This window comes from Coffea arabica, chromosome 10c, assembly GCF_036785885.1.
Source record: "Coffea arabica cultivar ET-39 chromosome 10c, Coffea Arabica ET-39 HiFi, whole genome shotgun sequence".
In the NCBI taxonomy this organism is placed as follows: Eukaryota; Viridiplantae; Streptophyta; class Magnoliopsida; order Gentianales; family Rubiaceae; genus Coffea; species Coffea arabica.
Window position 1 is genome coordinate 53,603,377 of NC_092329.1, and position 21,769 is coordinate 53,625,145.

Below are 21,769 nucleotides of genomic sequence, written 5' to 3' on the forward strand. Positions count from 1 at the left end.
TATCTAGCGGCACCTTTGGGCATAAGAAAACATGGGAAGAAAGTAAAGCGGATCAAAATCAAATACGAAGCTCGAGAAGGCTTAGTTTTAGTTCAACAGTGAATTTGATTACCAATTCGAATGGGGTAATTCCTCTCTAGCATTTAATCAAATCCTCAATCTTCTGCAATGGTTGCTTAAATGGCAACAGATGAATAAAAACTTGAAAGTTCTAACCTAAATGTCTTAACAGATGAATAAAAACGTGAAATTTCTACAGGCCTGCAATCCGCTCGAGCTTGATTATATATATATATTTTTTATTTATTTTTTTTAATAATAAAATTATATATATATTTTTAATATTTTATTATTTATTAAAAAATATTATTATTATTTTTTAAAATAAAATAAATATTTTTTTTTATCTTTTAAAGCTCGAGTTTAAATTTGATATTTTGCACTTCTCGAACTTGAAATCAAATTTGAATTTTATAAAATTATATTAAAACTCGACCTAATTAGATCGAAATTTAATTCGACTCGATTCGTTTGTACATCTATTTCTAACCTTTCAAATTTGATTATTATCTTTTAAACACCACTCACCATGGAAATCGATATGGCACGTTCAAACCAAAATTTTTAGGACTCCAAATTTTCTCGTTATTTCTCTTCGTAATTTTGTCCCGAAAATACTCCTTAAACGTACGTCTGGGCAGCCAAATGCTCCACTTCCTCTTGTCAACAACCAAAGCCGCTAAATAGTAAAAAACCGTCCATTGAAAAACAATCGGAAGTGCATCATCGATCAACATTCACTGGAGGTCCAATAGGAAGGAATCAGCATGCCAATGAGGATGATGACTTCCACCACCACATCCTACTTTCCCCTCCATCTGAAAACAAACCTCCTTGTCTTTCCCTCCAACAACGTTAACAACCACGACATGAACAACTGCTGCTGCTATGCCACGGGAAGGAGTTATTATTCCATTACTAGTAGCGGCGGTCAAATTAAAAGGAAGTGGGTTCTACGTGCCACCAGCAGCAACCAAGGGGTGGTCGAAACCTCTTTAACTTCACTAGATTCTGCTTCAACTGTTGTCAGGAAGTTTTATCAAGGAATTAATGGCCATGATTTGGGCTCTGTTGAGAACCTTATCGCTGAGAGTTGTGTTTATGAGGACCTTATCTTCCCTCAACCCTTTGTCGGCCGGAAGGTGACCACTGATCAGTAACTACTGCTTGTTATCTGATTATACCTCTTTATCCTATTTTGATATCTGATAAGTACCAGAGTATGCAAATATACTGGGAAATGTATCTTTGCTTTTCAAGCTCGTATTAACGTAATTACAAGGCTTGTGGGAATGTTTAGAAATTTTGTAGTTAAGCAAAAGAAAATGAAAAGGTAAGGATGCCATGGATGGACGTCATAGTAGAGAGGGAGGGGATGGGAAGTAAGAATGGGGACGACAGGAGCCGAACTCTACTATAGAAACGAGGAAGAAAGATCCTTTATTACCGGAAATGTTCAGATTCTCTAATAAATAAGATTGGTTATTGAGTAGCAGTTTTTCATACATGATACAACCATTGCTTTTTAACGCTCTCTTTATGTTTTAAGTTAGTTGATGTTGAAAGATGTTACGGAGCTATAAAATAGTAGGTCTACCCAGAAAAAACAACAAATGTGCAGTGTGACAAATATATGGTATGAAGTGGGAGTGGACAGTTTTTTGCAGATATTTTAGATGATTATTTGGTGAACGTTTTTTTTTTTTGTTTTTTTTTCCCAAGTAGAAATCGAGAGTAATGCTTTTGCACAAATACCTAGTAAAATCTCCAGCTTGAAGCATACGTTCAATTCCATTGTTGTTATGGTTCAAGCTCAAGTTTACTAACTCTTTTATGGAGGCTAGCTTGACTGCCTAATTAGATTGAGCTCAAATTAATCAGTTGAAGCTCAGATCGAAGTGATTTGTGTGGATTTTTTTATCAATTTGGTTAAGGCAGCAAACTGAGACTTCCAAGTAATGCTACCGAAATTACATGACAACTGGTTTCTAATACTCAAACATGCCTAATCATACCTAGGGATGATTTTTGGGTATTCCATCAGAATGCTATTCTGTCTACCCAGGTGAAGACCCTGTATTCTTTGAAATCTACCATCAATTATTTTGCTACAGCCCATAATTGCACCATTCATAGCTATGTTCTGTTTTCCTGGCAAGCTTTAGTAGATTAACATGATGTTGTTGCAGGCAATCCTAGATTTCTTCAAGAAGTTCATTGATTCTATCAGCACTGATCTGCAATTTGTTATTGATGATATATCTGAGGATGATGTTTGTCGTGTGGGGGTTACATGGCACTTGGGTATGTCCTGCTTTTTTCCTCTTATTCACTGGTTTTTACCAATTGAATAGCACCAAATTTTGGCTGAAGATAAAACTGCTGGCAGAGTGGAAACGAAAGCCTTTTCCATTTAGCAAGGGTTGCAGCTTTTATCGATTAGAAGTTATGAATGGCCAGAGACAAATAATGTAAGTGGAAAAGTTGGGCTTTGATGCGTGCTAAGTTTCGGATGAATTTTTCAGCATTTTACCCCCTGGGCAGTTACGGCTTTAAAATTTTCAAGTATGTGGCAAAAGAATAAAGAATTGTGATAAGTTGAATAATGTCCCATCTCTAGGCTTTCCATTTCAAACTGATTTACACCTAGAGAAGACAAACTGGGAACTGTTTAAGGCGATAATATGTTCTTATTACTCTATCAAATGCCTGATTTAGCATGTCTTGGTTGTTTGAGCATTTCCCTCAAACTAAAATGATTTTGGCAATGTCACTGTACTTGAAAGTAGTAGAAGTTGAAGAGAAAGAAAGATTTATGTTATGGCAACTTTACATATTATTTGTAGCTTAGCAGAAAAGCATTTCTCAACATGGATGACAGCCTATGTAGCAGAAACTTGCTTCACCTGGAACAATATGCCTTTTGGTTTTGGTCTTATTGGTATACAGCGTCTGAATAGATGCCTTCCCCTTCCAATGAAGTTACCCACACTGGCCTTTTATCTCCTGGAAGATATTGAATCCCAGCTCATCTGTAGAATTTGGATCTCGAATAATCTTTCCATATAAATTATTTAGCATTGGACTCATTGATTCTGTTTTGTAAGCTATATCTGGAAAATTCATGATATTTGCAGTGGTTTTTATACTTAATTTTCATCTAAAGAGTGGTCAATTTTAACTTAAATCTTCACTGTCTTGTGGAGAATGTCATGATTCTGTTTTGTAAGCTATATCTGGAAAATTCATGATATTTGCAGTGGTTTTTATACTAGATTTTCATCTAAAGAGTGGTCAATTTTAACTTCAATCTTCACTGTCTTGTGGAGAATGTCATGTATGATATGGAAACAGATAGCCAAGTTATTCAATTTAAGTGATAATCTTTCCCATCCAAAATGGTTTAGTTGCTTTCATGCTTCAGAGTTTGTTGCCTCGGAGAAACTGTGTGTTGTAGTGCCTTATGACCGATAATAAAATATATAGAGGAAATACACACCTCGATAAAATTGGCACTTTTTTGTTTTACCTTGTTATTGTGATACTGATCTTAAACTTATGCAGTTATGGGAGAGACAGTGTGGAACCTGCAGTAAAGCCTGGAGAGTCAGCTTTGGTATTTGTTTTTCTATCCATTTTGACCTATTTCAAATGCTAAATATCTTAAACAGTTCAATTCCACTTATTCTCTATACATGCAAACAAAAAGGTTAGGAAGCATGCTTCAATAACAGATGAGCCACAACACCTACAGTAGATTTCATAGTCCCTTGAGAACAAAATAAAGGAAAACAAGTACCTCAGGTGCATGTGTTTTTGAAGGTTTATGAGTTAATATCTGTTTGAGCCAATGTAAATGATACAAGATAGCTCATATCATGCTTAGCAACAACAAATTCAAAGAACTAAAAGTAATAATCTCTCAAATTTTAAATTGATTTCTCCACTTGCTTCTCATATTTTTAAAGCAAAAATTGTTGAGAAACCAATTAGTGGCTTCTCAGCTATTGTCTGGTAAGTTCTTGCAGGGATCACTACTACCAGTGAGGGCTCAATTATTATGGTTTCATTGTTTGAATAGTTGGCATGTTGCTTGAATTTGGACTGCACCTAAGTCTTGAAAAGAGCAATTGAGAATTGCGCAACTTGAGTTAAAATTACATCACACTGAAACCATGGGTTTCAGCTGTTAGGAATTTTTGTTGATACAATAGACTTTAAATGCCCAGTTGATGTAAATGACCATCTGGCTAAAATTTGAACCTTTTTCCGTTGCTTGCCCCTGCCACTTTATGAATAGGGAGATACTGTTTCAGACGTTCAGTTTTTGGGACCACAATTTTTGAGTTTAGTTTAAGAGTCTGATAAACTTCCATCGTCAGCCCAAGTCTTCTCCTTTCTTAATTGAATTTTTTGAAGAAACAAAAGAGCATACCCTCTGATGTCTTTCGCATTTGAAATGACAATAGTGGCTATATTTTGCTCTTTTTCACCTTAAATAATCGCATTGACCAATTTTGTCATATTTATATGAGCACTAAAACATCTCCAACTGGTCTGTTTTACATACAGGAATATTGAAATTAATAAACTATTTTAGTTGCAAAAAGGTTACATCACTATCAAGATCTCTACAGTTTAGCTCCTTCAGGCTTTTGTACAGTCCTTGTTGCTATTTGATTCTCTTGCATTCCTGATTCTTGCTAGAAAGCTTCAAAAGTTTATTTACTTGCTCTGTCATATCTTTTGTCTTAATTTGTTCATCACTTTTCCTGTTAGGCTCTTTCACTGGTCAATGCTTAAAAAGTGTTGGTTTTCTGTTCCACTCTATTCGTTTAAGGTTGGGATTGCAAAATATTGTTACAAAGATTGGCACGCAGATTGGTATCTAATACATCACTTGAACTATGAATACACATTTAACATAGTGATAGTCAAGCTTGCTCAATTGTGGATCACTTTAGCGCATTTGTTAGGCTCAAGTCTTCTCGAAGTATAAATGGATGGTATCTTTGTCTAAAGGTTCTTCCCAGGCACCACCCCTCAATACCCCCTTCCCAAGTCTCAAGCGTTCCCAGGCACGTTTACATTAGTTACCTTTCTGGCTATGCAGGTTGCCATTAGAGGTGTCACTTGGTTACTGCAGCAGTTTCCGCAATTGGCAGAGCGTTTATGAGTTATGACTGAAGCATTTGTTGATCGTACAAATTCTCTTTTCTTCCTTTCTTTTTCTTTTTCCTTTTATCTAGTAGATTCCTGTAAAGCATTTGCAACACTGCAGCAGCATATCTAGATCACATCAATAGTCGGTGCAGTAGTCGTACTTCAGTGTATAAAATCTACTGAAAGAAGTGATCGTCAGTTCATTACCTCTGGAAAAACTGCTGAAAGTTTGTCCATTTGGTGTATGTCAATCAGAATAGATTCTGCAGATAGCATTTATTTCATGTACATGGCAGTACTTGCAACAAAATTTGATATCAGAGTAGCCTTATCTTCTTGATTTGGTAAGAGTGTACACTTTACAATATTCATAGACAGAATGAATTCTCTTACACAATATTGCCACATGCAATGGCTTGCTATTCAAATTCAGCCATTCAATCCTCAGGCTGCAGATGGTGCAGAAGGTCCATGGAGTTAATTTACTACATACAACTAGGAGGTACCGCTTAAATGTCTGAAATGAAGGCGTGATAAAATTTCAATGACTAAGTACGGAGTCCCATGCACATTAAGCCTTTGAATACTATACGGCGTGGTTGATGTCCATAGAAGGAACAACGCCTTTAGCAGTCCTCAATTGTTTCTGTCAGCTTCAGATGGCCGAATGAATTTGAAGGCGTTGTTAACTGGCGAGAGAGACAAAGAAGGCGTGCTTGGTTACACCAGCAATAGAATGCCGCCTTTAGCAGTTAGCTTTTATAGAAGCATTTCGAAAAAGGCCATGAGTTTGTTTGGATAGAGAGAATTTGGAAAAAAAAATTTTGACTCACAAATCCCAATCACCTTTTCATCTTTTCAATCATCTTTTTATCTCATACACATCACATCACAAAAAGTGCTACAGTAAATATCTCAAATAAATCATCCAAATAAACTCTTATCCAAACAAATTCAATGACAGTTAGGGGTGGATAAAATTACTTGCTAATCCAAAAATCTACCATATCCAATTCGATCCGATTTGAAAATTAGAATATTCGATCCATATTATTTGATCGGATCAAAAAAGGGTCGGATACCTGTGTGCTTAGACGCTGGACGGATTAGGGTCACATAATTAAAAATTCGCAGGTATTCGATCCACTCTGCATATATATATATATATATATATATATATATATATATATATATATATATATATATATATATATATATATATATGCACATATTATATATATTTTTTTATTTTTATTTTTATGCCCATATTATAAGTTAATATTTTTAGAGTTAAATAAGCAATTTCATTGAACAAATTGAATTACAAATATGAGAGACTATAATTTATTTACAAGATTCATTTGTAGATTTCATGATCTTATATTTTATAAAAAAGAGTTTAATTAATATGGAACATATATTTAAAAAAAATGCTACTCATTTCAAGGTTTTATTGATTTTGAATTCTTTTAATTTTTTTTTTACTTTTTCCTGTATTCTCTTGGCATGCTTGTTTCTTAGTGAAAGACTTTTTTGAAAAAAAAATTTATTAAATCTTATATGAATGTATAAAATATAAAATTAAATTAGTATAAATAATTTGTGTAAAAAAAATTAAAATGATAAGTGGATTAAGATGGATATCTATTGACCCGACTCTATTTCAATGGATATGCGGATCAGGTAAGGATCAAAATCCGCAAGGTACGGATCTGATCAGCCAAATGACGCGCGGGACTGCACCCGGCAGTGCTCTGGTAAGTTGCCTTTAGCAGTCATCTTCTTTCGCACCTGTCGTCCGTCCCAGAGTCGCGCACTTCTTTGAATCACAGCTTGGTTTAAATACCATTTTTTATCCACAAAATACAAAATTTCTCGAGTAAGAATCTTCAGGTGTTGGTTTATATTTCTCTCACCTGCAAGAGTGTAAAGTTAGTTTTCCTTTTCTATCGTGAGTTTTCCTTTTCTATCGTGCGTTTGCTCTGTTTGATGAAATGTCCCATAGAAACTTCTACTTGCTATTTAGTTCATTCCCTAAAGTTTTCTGCGTTTTGCACTTATTGGGTCTCACTAGTGCTAACAATCATAGCAGAAAAGTTTGCGTTAGAGGAACTGAAATTTCATCTTGGAGCAACTGTTCTTGGGGCTATATACGGTGCCAGAAAGAGTCTTGGTCGTTAATGTATTTACCATTTGAATCATGATGTAGCCTGATACCTTGGTAAATGGGTAAACAAAATTGTTGCAGCCGAGGACAAATGGTTCGGATAAGCTTAAGTTTTGTTTAGCAGAGTTCATGAGTGAAGGGTTATTGAATAGACTTTCGGACCGATAAAAAAACCTATTCAATATTTTTCCGCAAAGATAAGATATTTCTTGAGCTCTAAACTTTGATTGCACTGGAATTATCGGTGAACGGTTATCGATTGCACAGGAATTTTCGGTGTTTGATATCTTCTTCCTTGAAGTGGGAATTTTATGCCTGTATGTTTTTGCTCCAGTGCTTGTTTTTAAGCAATCAATGAAGTCTCTCACTTCTTCTCTTCATGCAGACTTCAGTCACTGGTCAATGCAGTTGAAATATAAGACTCAAATAAAGATAACTTAGATTTTAAGTAAACAGGCATTGGAAGAGCTGAGACATTGAATACGGCTCAACCACAAATAGAGCTCTTCGTGAAGCAGAGTCTTCTTGGAGATTTCGCTTCAGGAGATTCAATGATTTAATGCACTCCAGGTGCGAGACGTATAACATTTTTCTTGTCTGCACCTAGCTGTAGAACCTCAGAGAATTTCAGGACACTGAGGCATTGAGATGTGGTTTCGTGGTCGGAAACCCCTTGAATATCTGGATATTGTGGGAAGGTTTTCTAGATCATCAAGCATTTTGCAGATGCGCTTTTCATCTGATATTCCTTGCAAAAAATCAAAGCTTGCCCCTTTGCAGGTCTTCACACTTCCATCCTCCCTCTCACAGCTCACTTTCTGGATTGTTGCATCATGTGCATGTACTGTTTGCTGTGCTGCATGAGTGCATGATGCTTTGCAATTAACAGTTTATTTTACATCATCACATTGTATGAATTGGTTACTTGTTTATGAATTTTTCTTGGTTTAATTGCATATTCAGTTTGATTTAATTAGTCTTAATGCATAAAAATGCTCTTGTACGCAAATATGTTTCTATCTATTTATCTTTTTGTTGCAGGAGCGCAAGATGATTGACCGGTTTAGGCTCTGGGCTAAAGGAGGTGACGGGGGCAATGGTTGTACCAGCTTCCGTCGAAGCCGGCATGATCGGCGTGGTAAACCTGATGGTTGGTTCTATTCACTAAATAGTGCTTAATGACCTTCTGAAGTGATACTATTCCTTTTGTTCCAGATTCTACAAATGCATCCTCTATAAATTGTAAAAATAATTGTCAGAATTACAAAGACCAACCTTTCTTAATGAAATGACAGTAGCGTTCTTTGCAGTTTGATGTTATGTTGTATAAGCCTCTCCAGCGCACAAGTTTGTAGATAATGTCAGGCATGAAAATCTTCTGAAAAGCAATCTATAGTCTCCTCTTGTCATTAAACTATATTAGCGCTTCTGATGTACTTGTGGACGTTATGTAGGTGGAAATGGAGGAAGAGGTGGTGATGTAATATTAGAATGTTCGCCTTCATTTTGGGACTTCAGCTGTATGCAACATCATGTTGTATGTTTTCTTTGTCTAAGAGTAGCATTATTTGTCTGGCATAGAATTAAGTTCCAAGTTTCACTTGATGCCATTTTGTTTATTTTTGGTGTTTCTTTATTGGTTGAATTGCTGATTTGCTATTGTGTCTTAATAGAATGCAAGAAGAGGTGGTCACGGTGCTTCAAAAAATATGATAGGTAGCAGAGGCAGCGACAAGGTTGTTATTTCTCTTTCATCATCTTGATAGGATTCATCATCATCTGTTGTTAGTTTTCTAAGTAAATATGATTTTGTTGGTTAATTGGAAATACCCTGGTCTTGTAGGTTGTCCAAGTGCCTGTTGGTACAGTAATACATCTTATGGAGGGAGAAATTCCTTCTGCAGTGGAGAAAAGCTTTTCTGAAGCTTTGGACCCCTGGGAAATTCCTGGTTCACTTGATGTGGAGTCCATAGAATCGATCAGTAAGAGTGATGTCAAAGCATCTTCTTGTGTAGGAACTGACATTGGAGTGTCTGCTGCAGAAGAGCAAGCAGAAATTATATATGCTTCATCTCCTCCTCAAGTCACACCTTCCAGCAATAAAGAAGCTACTAAGTCCTGGAGGGAAGAAAGCTGTAGGGCAGGAGAAGGTCAAGACAATGGTGATGCTATGTCTGAAGTAGAATCCGAAGAAGAATTGAAGGCAGCAGCGGATATCCAGTATAATGTTGCTGAATTGACAGAACCAGGAGAACGAATAATTGTTGCTCGTGGAGGTGATGGTGGCTTAGGCAATGTGTCTTCTTCAAGAGTTCCTAGGAAGACGCCAAAGCATGAGGCATACAACGATGAAGAGCATGCATCTGCCAGTGTGGGCCTGCCTGGTTCTGAGGCGGTTCTTTTATTAGAGCTGAAGAGTATTGCTGATGTTGGCTTTGTAGGGATGCCAAATGCGGGTAAAAGTACTCTTCTTGGAGCAATTTCAAGGGCGAAACCTGCAGTCGGACATTATGCATTCACAACATTGAGGCCTAACTTAGGAAATCTGAATTATGAGGATCTTTCTATCACAGTGGCTGATATTCCAGGAATTATTAGAGGAGCCCATGAAAATCGTGGGCTTGGGCATGCTTTTCTTCGTCACATAGAACGTACAAAAGTACTGGCCTATGTTCTCGACTTATCTGCTGCACTAGATGGTAGAAAAGGAATTCCACCCTGGGAACAGCTCAAGGATCTAATTTTGGAGCTCGAGTTTTATCGTCAGGGTTTGTCCAATCGGCCATCCTTGATAGTAGCAAATAAAACTGATGAAGCAGGGGCTGAAGAAGTTTATGAAGAACTGAAACAGAGAGTGCCTGGAGTTCCCATATTTCCAGTTTGTGCTGTTCTCGAGGAAGGAGTACCAGAACTAAAAGATGGTCTCAGGATGCTTGTAAACGGAGGAGAGTCATGTAAACTGAAGTTGGATGACATTGTAATTGACTAAATTGTAGAGATTCATGTTTGTGCTGTTGAATGAAAAAACTTGCGATCATCTTTTACGTGAATAAAAATGCAAAGTAGTTGTTCCTTTTGACGCAGTAAATTTCCTAGACATAGTGATGCCGAGTACCGCATGAGTTTACCCCAAGAGTCATTGGACGCTTTGTAGCCATTCTATCAAAACGAGTGATTCCATTCATTCAAGACACCAATATCATTTGTAATATCATCTCATTTGCACAAATAATTTCTGCCATCCAACAAAGGATTTGTAAGAAACTTAATAATTTCCAACCCACATCCACTCCTCTCATGTCTTTACCTGAGCAGAGGCTGTCCGAAATTCAGCTACTTTTACATCATGAGTGGAAAATTAGAATCCAATTTCTGCGATTGGAAGAATAAAGCTTTTTCATTCACGAAAAGGGGCCTCTAATTATGCATTTTCTGTGTCATGAACTTTATGATCCAGGCATATTGACAAAAATCATTGTGAAAGTTGCGTAATAGATTGGATAATCAAATGTCGGTAACGTAGGAGCCACTAATTTTTTTGGCATTCCTTTCAAATTACACTTCTTCCTCGTCAGCCGAGTCGACTGCCGTGGAGTTGATTTAGACATAAACTGGAATTTCTCGTCGATATTTTTAACCTTTTCCTCGAGCAAGAAGCTGATGATAGGGAGATATATTATCCTTTTTGCCTGCTTTAAGTTGAAGATGTAACCGAGGGGAGGGGAGCGTTGGGTTGGGTTGAAAAAAAAAAAAAAAAGAGTTAAAGTTGTAACCAACTTACCCAAGACAAGTTAGCTAAGGATTTAAAATTCCTTTTTGGATTGTAGGTGGATGATTTCCTTTGATACAGATAAGTTTGTCTTCTCTCTAATCTCTTATACATTTCAGTTGGTTTTCCTCTCCTATGCAGAATAGGATAGTATGAATGCTGTCAAGTGTTTGGATGGATAGTCAATTATTTGAGATAACTTTATGAAAAAAATACTATAATATTTTTTTGATATGATGCATGTGAGATAAAAAAATAATTGAAAAATATGTTGATAATACAAATTAATTAATGTGTGTAAATAAGATGTAATAATTTACGATCTAAACACGTGAATCTGTCGTCTCTCTGATATTTTATTTTATATAATACTTCTTCCTCTCTTATAAAATAGGATAATATAGATGTTATCGGTAAAAAAAAAAAAAAATTGAAGTTGTTTTGCCCGTGCGATGAAAATCATGGACATTGCCATCATTTCCCACAATCTTTGAAAGGGACTCTCAAGCATTGTACAGTGGTCATAGTCCATAGACAACTAAGACAAGAAGAATGTGGTTGAATTCTTGTTTGGACTTTGGAATTCAGGCGCATGCCGCCGGCACTTTTGACAAATTCAAAGGCGTGATGACACCGTACTTTTGGTGGGACTGCCAATATTTCTTACCGTGAATATAAGCGATGATGATGGGCGACAATCGATTGTCCCACTTCTGAGGCCTAAAAACGTAAACCACTTGTCATTGGCTCAGTGGCCATTAGGGAGGGGTTTAGACTAGCATTTTTTTGACCTAGTTAGATCTGTATATCCACTAACCTCCTATCATAATCTTCTTAGGCTCCCCTTCCTCCTAGATTAGGATAGAGTAAGTTATACAAATGTATCGTTGCTAACAAAAAAAAAAAGGCCGAAAAACATAAATAAACCCCCTAATTATCTGATCATTTTCTATTCTCTTCACTCATTATAATTTTTAATCCTATTATAAGCAAGAAAAAAAATCTTTTTCCATTGTTTCTTTTTCTTACAAAATTTAATCATAGTAACAAAAAAATCGTAGTCCTCATAATCTCCCACTAATTCATTTATTTATGTAAAATATCTTTGCATCGATCCTAGGATTTTTTTTAATATCATTTTTAAAGAACACCAACATTAATTGGAAAAGAGTGTGGAACTAGCTTATCTCATTTTTAAGCTAGCTTTTTATTGCTCTATTCTGTTTTGAATATTCTTAATCGTATCTTTGTAGCGGAATTAAGCTTGGAAATTAGAATACAAAGGTCACACAGTAGTTAATAGTCATCAATACAGATCCACTAATAAATTTCCTTTTTTTTCCTATGTTAGAATAAGCAGTCAATTTTTTAAAAATGTTTTCTGATAGAATCCATGACCTTTATAACAATTCTTGCTTAATTAACACAATGAAAAGCTAAAAAAAAAAAGGCAGGAACTGGAAAAAAAATTTTTTTTTTTGTTTCAATTGCGTCCATATCCCTGGTTGTTGTAACCCGTTTGATTAGAACATGAAAAAGGGTAAGATCATATTAAGGAAAGCTACTTTCAAATAAAGGTCCCGTTTAGCAAATGAGTTTTTTTTTGTGTTTGTCTAAAATTTTACTGTACTTTACTGTAGAAGTTGTAGGAAAATTTTTTAAAATATGCAAATTTTTGGATATTTTGAAATGTATAGTTTAAAAATTTTTGAGATTACTGTTGATTAAGTTGTTAAAAAACTTGTAGCAGACAAATTTGGCCAAAAATTTGTTTGCCAAACATGAATGCGAAAAAATTTGAAGGCATACTTCGATTTATGCCTAGCTTTATAAGAAAGAATGTTAGGTGACTTTGGTCTTCCAAATTACCATTTGAACCCCATGTACCGAACAAATAATGTGGCTGAATAGAAACCATAAGTAAAATTGAAACTTTGCTCCCTATGTTTTGGACGTGATGGAAACTTAGACCTAACAAGTCCCAGGTTTAATTGCGAAAACGATTGCCATACAAATTACAGAACCCAAATTAAGTTTTAGTCTTTTTGTCATTTAAAAATTATGCTTCCTGAAAATCAGAAAATATGTATTGTTAATCTTAAACCAAGGACCATATTTTGTCTAGAAGACTGAATATCACTAAACAATGCTTCACTTAGGTAAGTTAAAAAACAGCAAGCCAATCATATAGAGTGTTTAATCACTGAGCCTAGTTCAGTGGCCACCAAGTGGGTCTTAAGATCCGGCTTGGACCGTAGGTAGGGATTTAAATCCCACCTGCAACAAAAAAAATCTAAAAATTATGTCAAAACACTCTCTTAATCTAATAAGGTGTGCGTACGTACTAACCCCTAATACAAAATCTCTTTAGACTCCTCCTCTGCTGTAATTTAGAATAGATATGTTATATAATAATTATCGTTTCCGAAAAAGAATCTCATATAGAGTGTTTAACTACGAAATGTCCAAATAAAAATAAATTGTGTAATATTGAGTTTTAATCATGACTCGTTTGACAAATGAGTATCTTGGTACGAAATTTGTAGGGTGGCTTGGAAGGGGCTCGGGGCTGCCTCCCCCTGCGCCCCATAAATAAATGCGCCGGAGCGTAGAAAACGACAGGCTTTTTGATAAATAGCAGGCTAATCAATTTGATTAGTTTACGTAACTCACATCTATTGGTACACGTGTCCAAATCATTGTCAAGAATTCTCTTCCCGTTGCAATATAAATAGTAGCCAGCAACTCCGCCAGAAAAAACTCGCACAATAGTGATCAATATCACTTACTACTGAGTTAAATTTAATACAGATTCAAAACCTTTTTTGTGAAGATGTCTTGCGGTGGCAACTGCAACTGCGGCTCTAGCTGCACCTGCGGCAATGGCTGCGGGTAAAGTTTCTCGAATTTGTTTCTACAAGAATAAATAATATATGTTTTCCTATACTTAACCTCTAGTTTTTCTAATATTCTTTGGTCATGGCTAGCATATTTTTTTGTGTTATGATTTAGTCCCAGTTGAACTTTCATTCCTCGTGTCAAAAATTTCCAATTACATCATCATGCATTGTGCTCAAACATCCTCCTAACTTCAACCCCACTAACTTATTTTTCCTTTTCATTTTGTGCATGCAACCTAGGCAAATCTTTCGAGCATAATTACTAAAAATTCACTATAAATAAAGCCCCTCTCCACATGTTGTTTTCATGTATAAATGGCTGATTTGCTTCAATTTTCTCTTTGAACTTTATTTCCTCTGGCAGAAAAATGTATGCTGATGTGGAAAAGGTCACAAGTGTGACCATCATCGAGGGAGTTGCACCAAAAAAGACGTACGTTTGAAATCACAATTATTTCCTCGTATTTATTGCTTTATTGGGATGCCCTTTATCAGTTTAACCAAAGAATAACCTCATAGTTTTTGATTTACCACCGATGCAGATACTCTGATGAGAATGCTGAGAAAAGCTTTGGAGCTGAAGGAGGTCATGGCTGCAAGTGCGGTGCAAACTGCAAATGTGACCCTTGTACCTGTTGAAGACAAAGCTAGTACAACTCCCCAAAAGCAGCTTTCTCTTCACTTGTTATAGAAAAAGTCATTGGGGGGAAGAATTAAGAAGTACTTTTGGTGTGGTCTTTGCTTGTAATATATAATAAGATGGTCATGGCTTCTGCAAATCTATGTACTGGATTTGTTAGCTAATTATGTCTATGTTCTCTTGTGTTGTCCTTTGTGAGTTGCAACCATCCTTGCTTTGTATCAGTTCACTGAAATGCAATGCTTATTGAAGAAAGAAATGTATGTTGTCATGCATCTCCAATTGGTGGTCAAATCTTCACAACAATTGTTCCTGCACACCAAAAATTAACAACTAGTCAACAAAATATAAAACCTTACAAAACTTGGCACATTTATATATAGGTTGTGCAGGTGCTACAACAACGTTATTTAGAAAAAAAAAAAAAAGAAATAAGATCTTCAATCCATCAAATGAGTCGGATACACAGCACATGATTGAATTGGAAAAAAAATCATAATTTCATTATATATATATATATATATGTGTATGTGCGCTCGCGCGCGCATGTACATATATATATATATATATATATATGTGTATATATGTATGTGTATGTGCGCTCGCGCGTGCATGTACATATATATATATATATATATATATATATATATATATATGTATGTGTGCAGCACAAGTATAAATCTCACGATAGAAGTTCAATTTGAATCATCATCAAGGTTTTCAAAATCGAGATCCTATCTAGAATCGTTTTTTGGTTTGCAAGATCGGATCGTAGAATCAGTAGATCCTACAAAAAAAATGTAATAAATTGTCATATTTATAATTTTTAAGTTTGCAATTATAATGTAATAAATGTAATAAATTGTCATATTTATAAAAAAACAAAAAGTCCTTTGTAGTATACTTAATTTACAAAAAAAACCTCTATGATTTTAAAATATACAAAATAACACCTCATGTTTTGAATTAAATTATAAATTAATAAAATTCATTAAAATTAATGAAAATGACGGTCTTGACTATTAAATTTACTGGATTTCGTTAAATTTATCGTTAAAATTACCGGATTCCGTTAAATTTTTCATTAAATTTATCAGATTTTATTAAGTTTAACGAATTTTGTTAGTTTACAATTTAGTTCAAAACATGATGTATCGTTTTGTATGTTTTGAAATCACAAGGAGCTTTTCTGTGTATTAGGTATACTACATAGAGCTTTTTTGTTTTTAACCCAAAAAAAAAGGAGAAATAAGATCTTCAATCCATCAAATGAGTCGGATACACAGCACATGATTGAATTGGAAAAAAAATCATAATTTCATTATATATATATATATATATATATATATATATGTATGTATGTATATGTGCGCGCGCCAGAGGAGAAGGGTTCATAAGGGCTAGGAGAAGTTCCAATGTTGTTGCTAACGAGAAGGGCAACTTTCATCAGCAAATGAATACTTCCCGTGCACAAGTATAAATCTCACGATAGAAGTTCAATTTGAATCATCAGCAAAATTTTTTACTGTTCCTCAAACATGCGTTCACGGGAGGAAGCGGGGCCTTGACTGATGCCAAACACTGTCTATGAACAAGAGAATACAAGTATATGGTGATATTAGCGGTTTGAATAAATCATATAAAAAATCAAATAGAAGAAAAATAAATTTAATTAGAATTCTTATTATCCATTTAATACAATTTTATTCTAATTTACATCTCATATCTTCGTACAACTCTTAATATTACTATTTAAAATTTAGAGAAATATAATTATTCAAAATCAAAATATTAGGGATTAAAAGTGCGAATTCAAGTTTGTTGACTAACGCCAATTTGATGTTGACAGTTAGTGTTGATCATTAGTCATCCTTGAATTTGCATTAATTGTCATGAATATGCCTAAAATCAAAACCTTTAGGAACCAATTTGCTTTAGACGAAACATTGGGACCGAATTAATATATTGGTCAAATATTGAACACGAATTTACCATACATTAGATGCAAGTTAGTGGCCGGTTTTTGGAGGTTAATCTGGGATTAGGGTTAATTGCTTAACAAAAGTCATTACCGGAGTTGACAAAAAAAAAAAAAGATGCAAGTTAGCGTCCACGCGGTCTTTCGATCAACAGATCAATATGCACACCCGTAATTGCCATGGATATTATTTAGTAAATTAGTCCTTTTGTTGGCCAAAATTGAGGTACGCTTTGAAAAGCGTAAATTTGTCATACTGACCAAAATCTGTTCTACCTTTCGGGTATCATAAACCCTCAACTTAAAATTTACGGTTGGATGATAAAAGAGTGTTAACCTTTAAATTGCAACAATTTTAATAATGTAAAATGTAAATTCTACTATTGTCAATGATGTGGCAATTAGTGATTGAATATAAAAAAGAGAAAATGATTTTCTAAAGGGACTATATTGGTACTAAATAAAGATGAGAGAATAAAGATCACCATAAAATTTTCTTCTTTTGTCTGCAGCTGCAACCATCTAACCTATTTCTACTCTTATTCTTAGGAAGGGAGAGTCTAGACAGACCTGTATGGGGGTTGGGAGATAAACCACTAGACTAAACAAGTGCATTACTGCACTTTTCTGTATCCCCCTGCACTGGAGAGTTTTTGAAAGAGCTCTTTTCTGACCATTGGACTAAGGGCCAACGGTTACTGTAAACTTTTCTTAACATAAGTGATGTGCCATTACCAGTTGCTCGGTAATTGGTGGAGTCTATGCGCAATTCTTGACGTTTGTTGCCAAAAGAACTATCAAAACATATATCCAAAATAATTTAATTTTAAAATTTATTACCTTTATCAATTTTTTTTTTGCCACATAGGTTACACATGTACTGGGATAGAGATAAAAGCGAGCTCCATTTCTTTTTCTTATCTAATATCTTCCTCGATTCTCTCTCTGAATCTTCCCGCATTTTTTTCCTTTCATTATCTTTTTCTTGACAAACATAATTTTGAGAAGTCAATATTTATATTAACAATATCTAAAACTTCATTATATTCTTGATATTGTTTCGGTGGTTGAAAATATTCTTCTCGAATTGATAATCTCAAGATAAATCAATCTGCTTGTGCCTTTATAATAAAAAAAATTAAAATTTTCAGTTCATGTTAGAAATTATAGACTAGATTAAAGCTTTCCCTTTTTGTTATTCTACACAGCAATTAGGATAACTAGATGGCAATAATAACATCATTATGGGAATAAAATTTGAAAGCTAATCACATTGAGAATATTTTTTGGAAAGAGTGTTATTTTGACAAGAAAAACTCGGTTATCCACAATGGGGTGCAATAAAGGGTATTACACCCAAAAATTATATCCTCTTATCATAATCATTACACGCATACTAGACATGCAAGGCAACAGAAAATTGGTTGCATGTCCCATTTGATAATTTTAAAAGCTTTAAATTTTATGGGATAAGTGTTGTAAATTATTAAAATAAATATGTGATTTGATTGTGAATTTATATTATTATATTATGTAGAGTATAATTTATAGTGAGAGATAGTGTAATGAAAAAGGGGATATTATAGTAATGATATGGTAGATGAGTGTAAGCCATGAATGTAATCCATTGTGGATGCAAACACAATTTCTTCCCAATAACCAGAATCAGCTGCCTTAGATTTGATTTAGACATAAATGCAATCTCTTGTCAATAGTTTTTGTCCATTTTAGCCGATGTGTTTGAATTTTTCTATCAATTAAAATCAAGTTGCTTTGCCCGTTACGGTAAAAATCTTGGAAGCAACAACTTGAAAGGGATTCTCGTGTCTTATTCATTTTTGTGGAGCAGTAGCCAGCAGGCACTCTTTGACAATTTCAAAGGGGGTGATCACGCTATACGTTTGGTCGGACTTGCAATCTTTCACACCATTAAATAAGTGGTGATTGGATGAGAATTGAGTGAAGCACCCTAATAAAAGGGGAAAAAAAAAAAACGCTCATTACGTTTGATCATTTTCTATTTGCTTCATTTTTTTTACAATTTTAACTTTTATTAAAAACAAGAAAAAGCCCTCTCTTCATTGCTTTTAGGGTAAATTAACTTTATCCCCATGTGGTTTCATATTTTACCACATAACCCCCTTGTGGTTTAAAAATCTATGTATAAATCCCTCCGGATTTGGGTTAATATGTTACCGTTAGTTTTGGGTTAAAGAAATGATTTTGAAAACCTAATACTTTGTCCTACAAAATCTTAATTTTCTCAAAATACAAAAGAGATGGAAGGGAAATAATAAATAAATAAATCATGAGGAATTATATATAAGTTTTTAAACCATATATATAAACCGTAGAGGAGTTATGTAGTACAGCATCAAATTACAAGGGGTAAAAGGTAATTTATCTTTGCTTTTAATTGTTACAAATTTAAATATGGTAACAGCAAAATATAAGTCCTCGTACTCGCCTGCTAATTCAATTATTTACGAAAAATGTTTCTTCGTCGATCAAAGGATTCTTTCATAATGAACAAGTACAATAACCGGAAAAGAAAATGCAACAAGCTTAACTTTTCGCTTTGGTTGCTTTTTAATGATTTAATATGTTTTGAATATTCTTAATTGTGTCTGTATAGCAGCAAGTTTCATTCACGATCTTCAAGTTGATAGTAACATAATGCTTGGAATATGAGTTCTTGATTGTGACATTCTAAAGATCACAAGTATTAGAGAGCAGTCATAATAAATTTTTTTTTTCTAGTTAATAGAAATAGTCATTCGCTACACCCGTTTCATCTTAATCAATAAAAAGAAAAGTTCAAAGAAAAAAGTGGTGATTCCTTTTTTTTTTTTTTTTTTTTTTTTATAAATTGCAATTGACTAAATATCCCTGGTTATATAGTATTAAGGGTTTGAATAAAAATGGGTATGCGTGCATTCACATAATAAGTTAGGTATAATTTAGATATTTTAACGAGTGTCCTATTAATCGAAGAGGTCTTGGTTTAATAGTTAAGATTGAAACTTCAAAATTCAGAAAATTAGGTCTCAATCCCTTCTTTTTAACCTTTTACTCCTTTGATCCCACTCCTTCCTAGTAGGAAAAAAGAAAAAAGAGTATTAAAAGGGTAGACTACTTTGAGGAACGTTACTTTCAAGAGGAAAAATATATTAAAGTAGACAAGTAACAAGGACATAAAGGCAAAACTTAAGAAAGCGAAGATTTGAAGGCATACGCGTTGCTGACGGCTTTCTAAGCAAGAGAGAATGCCAAGTCTTCCAGCTCACGACCACTTGACCTCAAGTATCAATGGTCTGGCTAAAAAAAAAAAAAAAAAAAATCAACCGAAAAAAATGAAAAGTTTGGTCCCTATGATTTGAACGTGATGCAATTTAGAGTTAACAAGTTAATTTGCGAAATCAATTGCTATTTATGTTAGAGTACCCAAATCAATTTTACGCCTTCTTCTTGTCAATTTTGACGTGTAAAACAATTTTGAATCTTCCAAATGTGGTAGAATATAAGATGCCAAATCTGTCAAAATTGATTCATAAAAGCCAAGACAATAAACCAATTGTTATAGTGCATGCGTACAATAAATCACAAGGAAACCAATCAAGTTATCACTTATCAATGCCTTACAAGTTTCAATAACATACCCCGGTGGATAGGATATTTATAAATAGCAAAGCCAATTCATATGGAGTGTTTGCTACGAAATGTCCAAGTAATCAATGATCAAGTGTAGAAAAGGATAGGTGTTGACAAAATGTTGTTTAATCCATTTGATTAGTATACGTAAATCACCTCTTATTGGTACACTTGTTCATATCATTGTCAACAAATTTCTTTAGCTTTGCACTATAAATAAAGCCAACAACTCTGGCAAAGAACTCGTACAAGAGTTGATTTTACGAGTAGTATTGTCCATTAACATATTCTTCTGCTCTTCAAACATCTCTGTGAAGATGTCTTCCTGTGGAGGAAACTGCGGGTAAAGTTCTTGTATTTTTTTTTGAGCATAGATATGTATAGTTAATCTGGTGTTTTCTCATATCCTTTGGCCACTTACAGGGAAAATAGTATTGAGGAGTATGCAAATGATAAAAATTCAAAATTTCATGTGATTTTTCTGATTGTTTAGATTTCGAAAATCCCATTTGACAAATCTGTTAAATTAGCCCTTGATTGATGGTATTTGTCAGAATATGGTCATGTCTGTATGGTTATGCTATAATCTTGAATTTGGTCATTGCTCTTATACTTTTGTGTTTCTATTCATTGAATATTTGAACTGAATTTTCTCCTTGAATTTTGTTTCTGCCGGCAGAAAGATGTATCCTGATGTGGAAAAGGTCACAACTGTGACCATCATCGAGGGAGTTGCACCAAAGAACACGTACGTTTGAGTTCATATCCTGTTTTCATATTTATTTATTTATATGTCGAGATCCAAAATATAACTCAACCCAAGAAAAAGTTTTATATCGGTAATCCGCCATTGATGCAGATACTCTGATGAATCTGCTGAGAATAGCTCTGGTGCTGAAGGAGGTCATGGCTGCAAGTGCGGTGCAAACTGCAAATGTGACCCTTGTACCTGTTGAAGACATAATATATAGTTAGTTCCAAGTCCCCCAAAGCAGCTGTTCTGATCTTGTCATCAAGAAAACTCTTTGGGGGGAAAGAGAAGTGCTTTTGATGTGGTCTGTGCTTGTAATATATAATAAGATGGTCATGGCTTCTGCAAATCTATGTCCTAGATTTGTCAGATAAATCATGGCCGTGAACTCCTGAGTCCTTGTAACCATCCTTGTTTTGTGTCAGTTTACTGAATTGCAATGCTTGCTTATTGAAGAAATGAATGTTGTTATATATGTATATATGTGTGTGTGTGTGTATATATATCTTGACTATCTTGACAACAATTTGATCGTACAGAAGAATACATTAACAACAACTATTCAACAAGACACAGAAAACTTACAGAACCTCAGAAAGTACGGTTTGTGCTAGTGCTACAGCAACAACATTATGCAGCAAACAAAAGTTCTTCCCTGCATCAAACGAGTTAGATACACATCCTGTGGCA

General features: G+C 34.5%; 3 protein-coding genes and 1 long non-coding RNA gene across 10 annotated transcripts; all 4 read left to right on the top strand.

The window, feature by feature from the left end:
* The first annotated feature begins 649 nt into the window (after positions 1-649).
* On the top strand, positions 650-5,563 carry LOC113713395 (uncharacterized). Of its 2 annotated transcripts, XM_027237117.2 has the most exons (5): positions 655-1,202; positions 2,250-2,364; positions 2,450-2,531; positions 3,625-3,676; positions 5,174-5,563. In XM_027237117.2, the coding sequence occupies exons 1-5, from the start codon at positions 828-830 to the stop codon at positions 5,234-5,236; spliced, it is 687 nt and encodes a 228-aa protein (XP_027092918.1). In that variant the 5' UTR covers positions 655-827; the 3' UTR covers positions 5,237-5,563. The 2 variants fall into 2 exon arrangements, with proteins under 2 accessions (XP_027092919.1, XP_027092918.1); XM_027237118.2 differs by lacking the exon at positions 3,625-3,676 and having other exon boundaries at positions 650-1,202.
* Positions 5,564-6,860: 1,297 nt separating this feature from the next.
* Positions 6,861-10,469, top strand: LOC113713349 (probable GTP-binding protein OBGM, mitochondrial). 6 transcript variants are annotated; one of them, XM_027237062.2, is made up of 6 exons: positions 6,861-6,980; positions 7,776-8,170; positions 8,432-8,540; positions 8,845-8,927; positions 9,064-9,126; positions 9,234-10,469. In XM_027237062.2, exons 2-6 carry the CDS (start codon positions 8,039-8,041, stop codon positions 10,377-10,379), a joined length of 1,533 nt encoding a protein of 510 aa, XP_027092863.1. In that variant the 5' UTR covers positions 6,861-6,980; positions 7,776-8,038; the 3' UTR covers positions 10,380-10,469. The 6 variants fall into 6 exon arrangements, with proteins under 6 accessions (XP_027092863.1, XP_071925570.1, XP_071925571.1 ...); XM_027237063.2 differs by having other exon boundaries at positions 6,963-7,102; XM_072069469.1 differs by lacking the exon at positions 7,776-8,170 and having other exon boundaries at positions 6,933-6,980.
* Positions 10,470-13,922: 3,453 nt separating this feature from the next.
* Positions 13,923-14,974, top strand: LOC113715230 (metallothionein-like protein type 2). Its single transcript, XM_027239490.2, has 3 exons — positions 13,923-14,051; positions 14,424-14,492; positions 14,602-14,974. The coding sequence occupies exons 1-3, from the start codon at positions 13,993-13,995 to the stop codon at positions 14,696-14,698; spliced, it is 225 nt and encodes a 74-aa protein (XP_027095291.2). The 5' UTR covers positions 13,923-13,992; the 3' UTR covers positions 14,699-14,974.
* Positions 14,975-20,513: 5,539 nt separating this feature from the next.
* Positions 20,514-21,538, top strand: LOC113715231 (uncharacterized). Its single transcript, XR_003453875.2, has 3 exons — positions 20,514-20,671; positions 21,008-21,076; positions 21,188-21,538. It is a non-coding gene; the product is annotated as an uncharacterized lncRNA (long non-coding RNA).
* Positions 21,539-21,769: the final 231 nt, after the last annotated feature.

What these genes read in the sequence shown, in the direction of transcription:
- LOC113713395 (XM_027237117.2), top strand. Translation starts at nt 828, where the DNA reads ATGCCAATGAGGATGATGACTTCCACCACCACATCCTACTTTCCCCTC. An exon ending in GGGGGTTACATGGCACTTGG is followed by an intron (nt 2,365 to 2,449) that starts GTATGTCCTGCT and finishes AACTGCTGGCAG; the next exon opens with AGTGGAAACGAAAGCCTTTT. An exon ending in AATGGCCAGAGACAAATAAT is followed by an intron (nt 2,532 to 3,624) that starts GTAAGTGGAAAA and finishes AAACTTATGCAG; the next exon opens with TTATGGGAGAGACAGTGTGG.
- LOC113713349 (XM_027237062.2), top strand. Translation starts at nt 8,039, where the DNA reads ATGTGGTTTCGTGGTCGGAAACCCCTTGAATATCTGGATATTGTGGGA. An exon ending in CAAAGCTTGCCCCTTTGCAG is followed by an intron (nt 8,171 to 8,431) that starts GTCTTCACACTT and finishes TTTTTGTTGCAG; the next exon opens with GAGCGCAAGATGATTGACCG. An exon ending in GCTGTATGCAACATCATGTT is followed by an intron (nt 8,928 to 9,063) that starts GTATGTTTTCTT and finishes GTGTCTTAATAG; the next exon opens with AATGCAAGAAGAGGTGGTCA.
- LOC113715230 (XM_027239490.2), top strand. Translation starts at nt 13,993, where the DNA reads ATGTCTTGCGGTGGCAACTGCAACTGCGGCTCTAGCTGCACCTGCGGC. An exon ending in ACCTGCGGCAATGGCTGCGG is followed by an intron (nt 14,052 to 14,423) that starts GTAAAGTTTCTC and finishes TTCCTCTGGCAG; the next exon opens with AAAAATGTATGCTGATGTGG. An exon ending in GGAGTTGCACCAAAAAAGAC is followed by an intron (nt 14,493 to 14,601) that starts GTACGTTTGAAA and finishes CCACCGATGCAG; the next exon opens with ATACTCTGATGAGAATGCTG.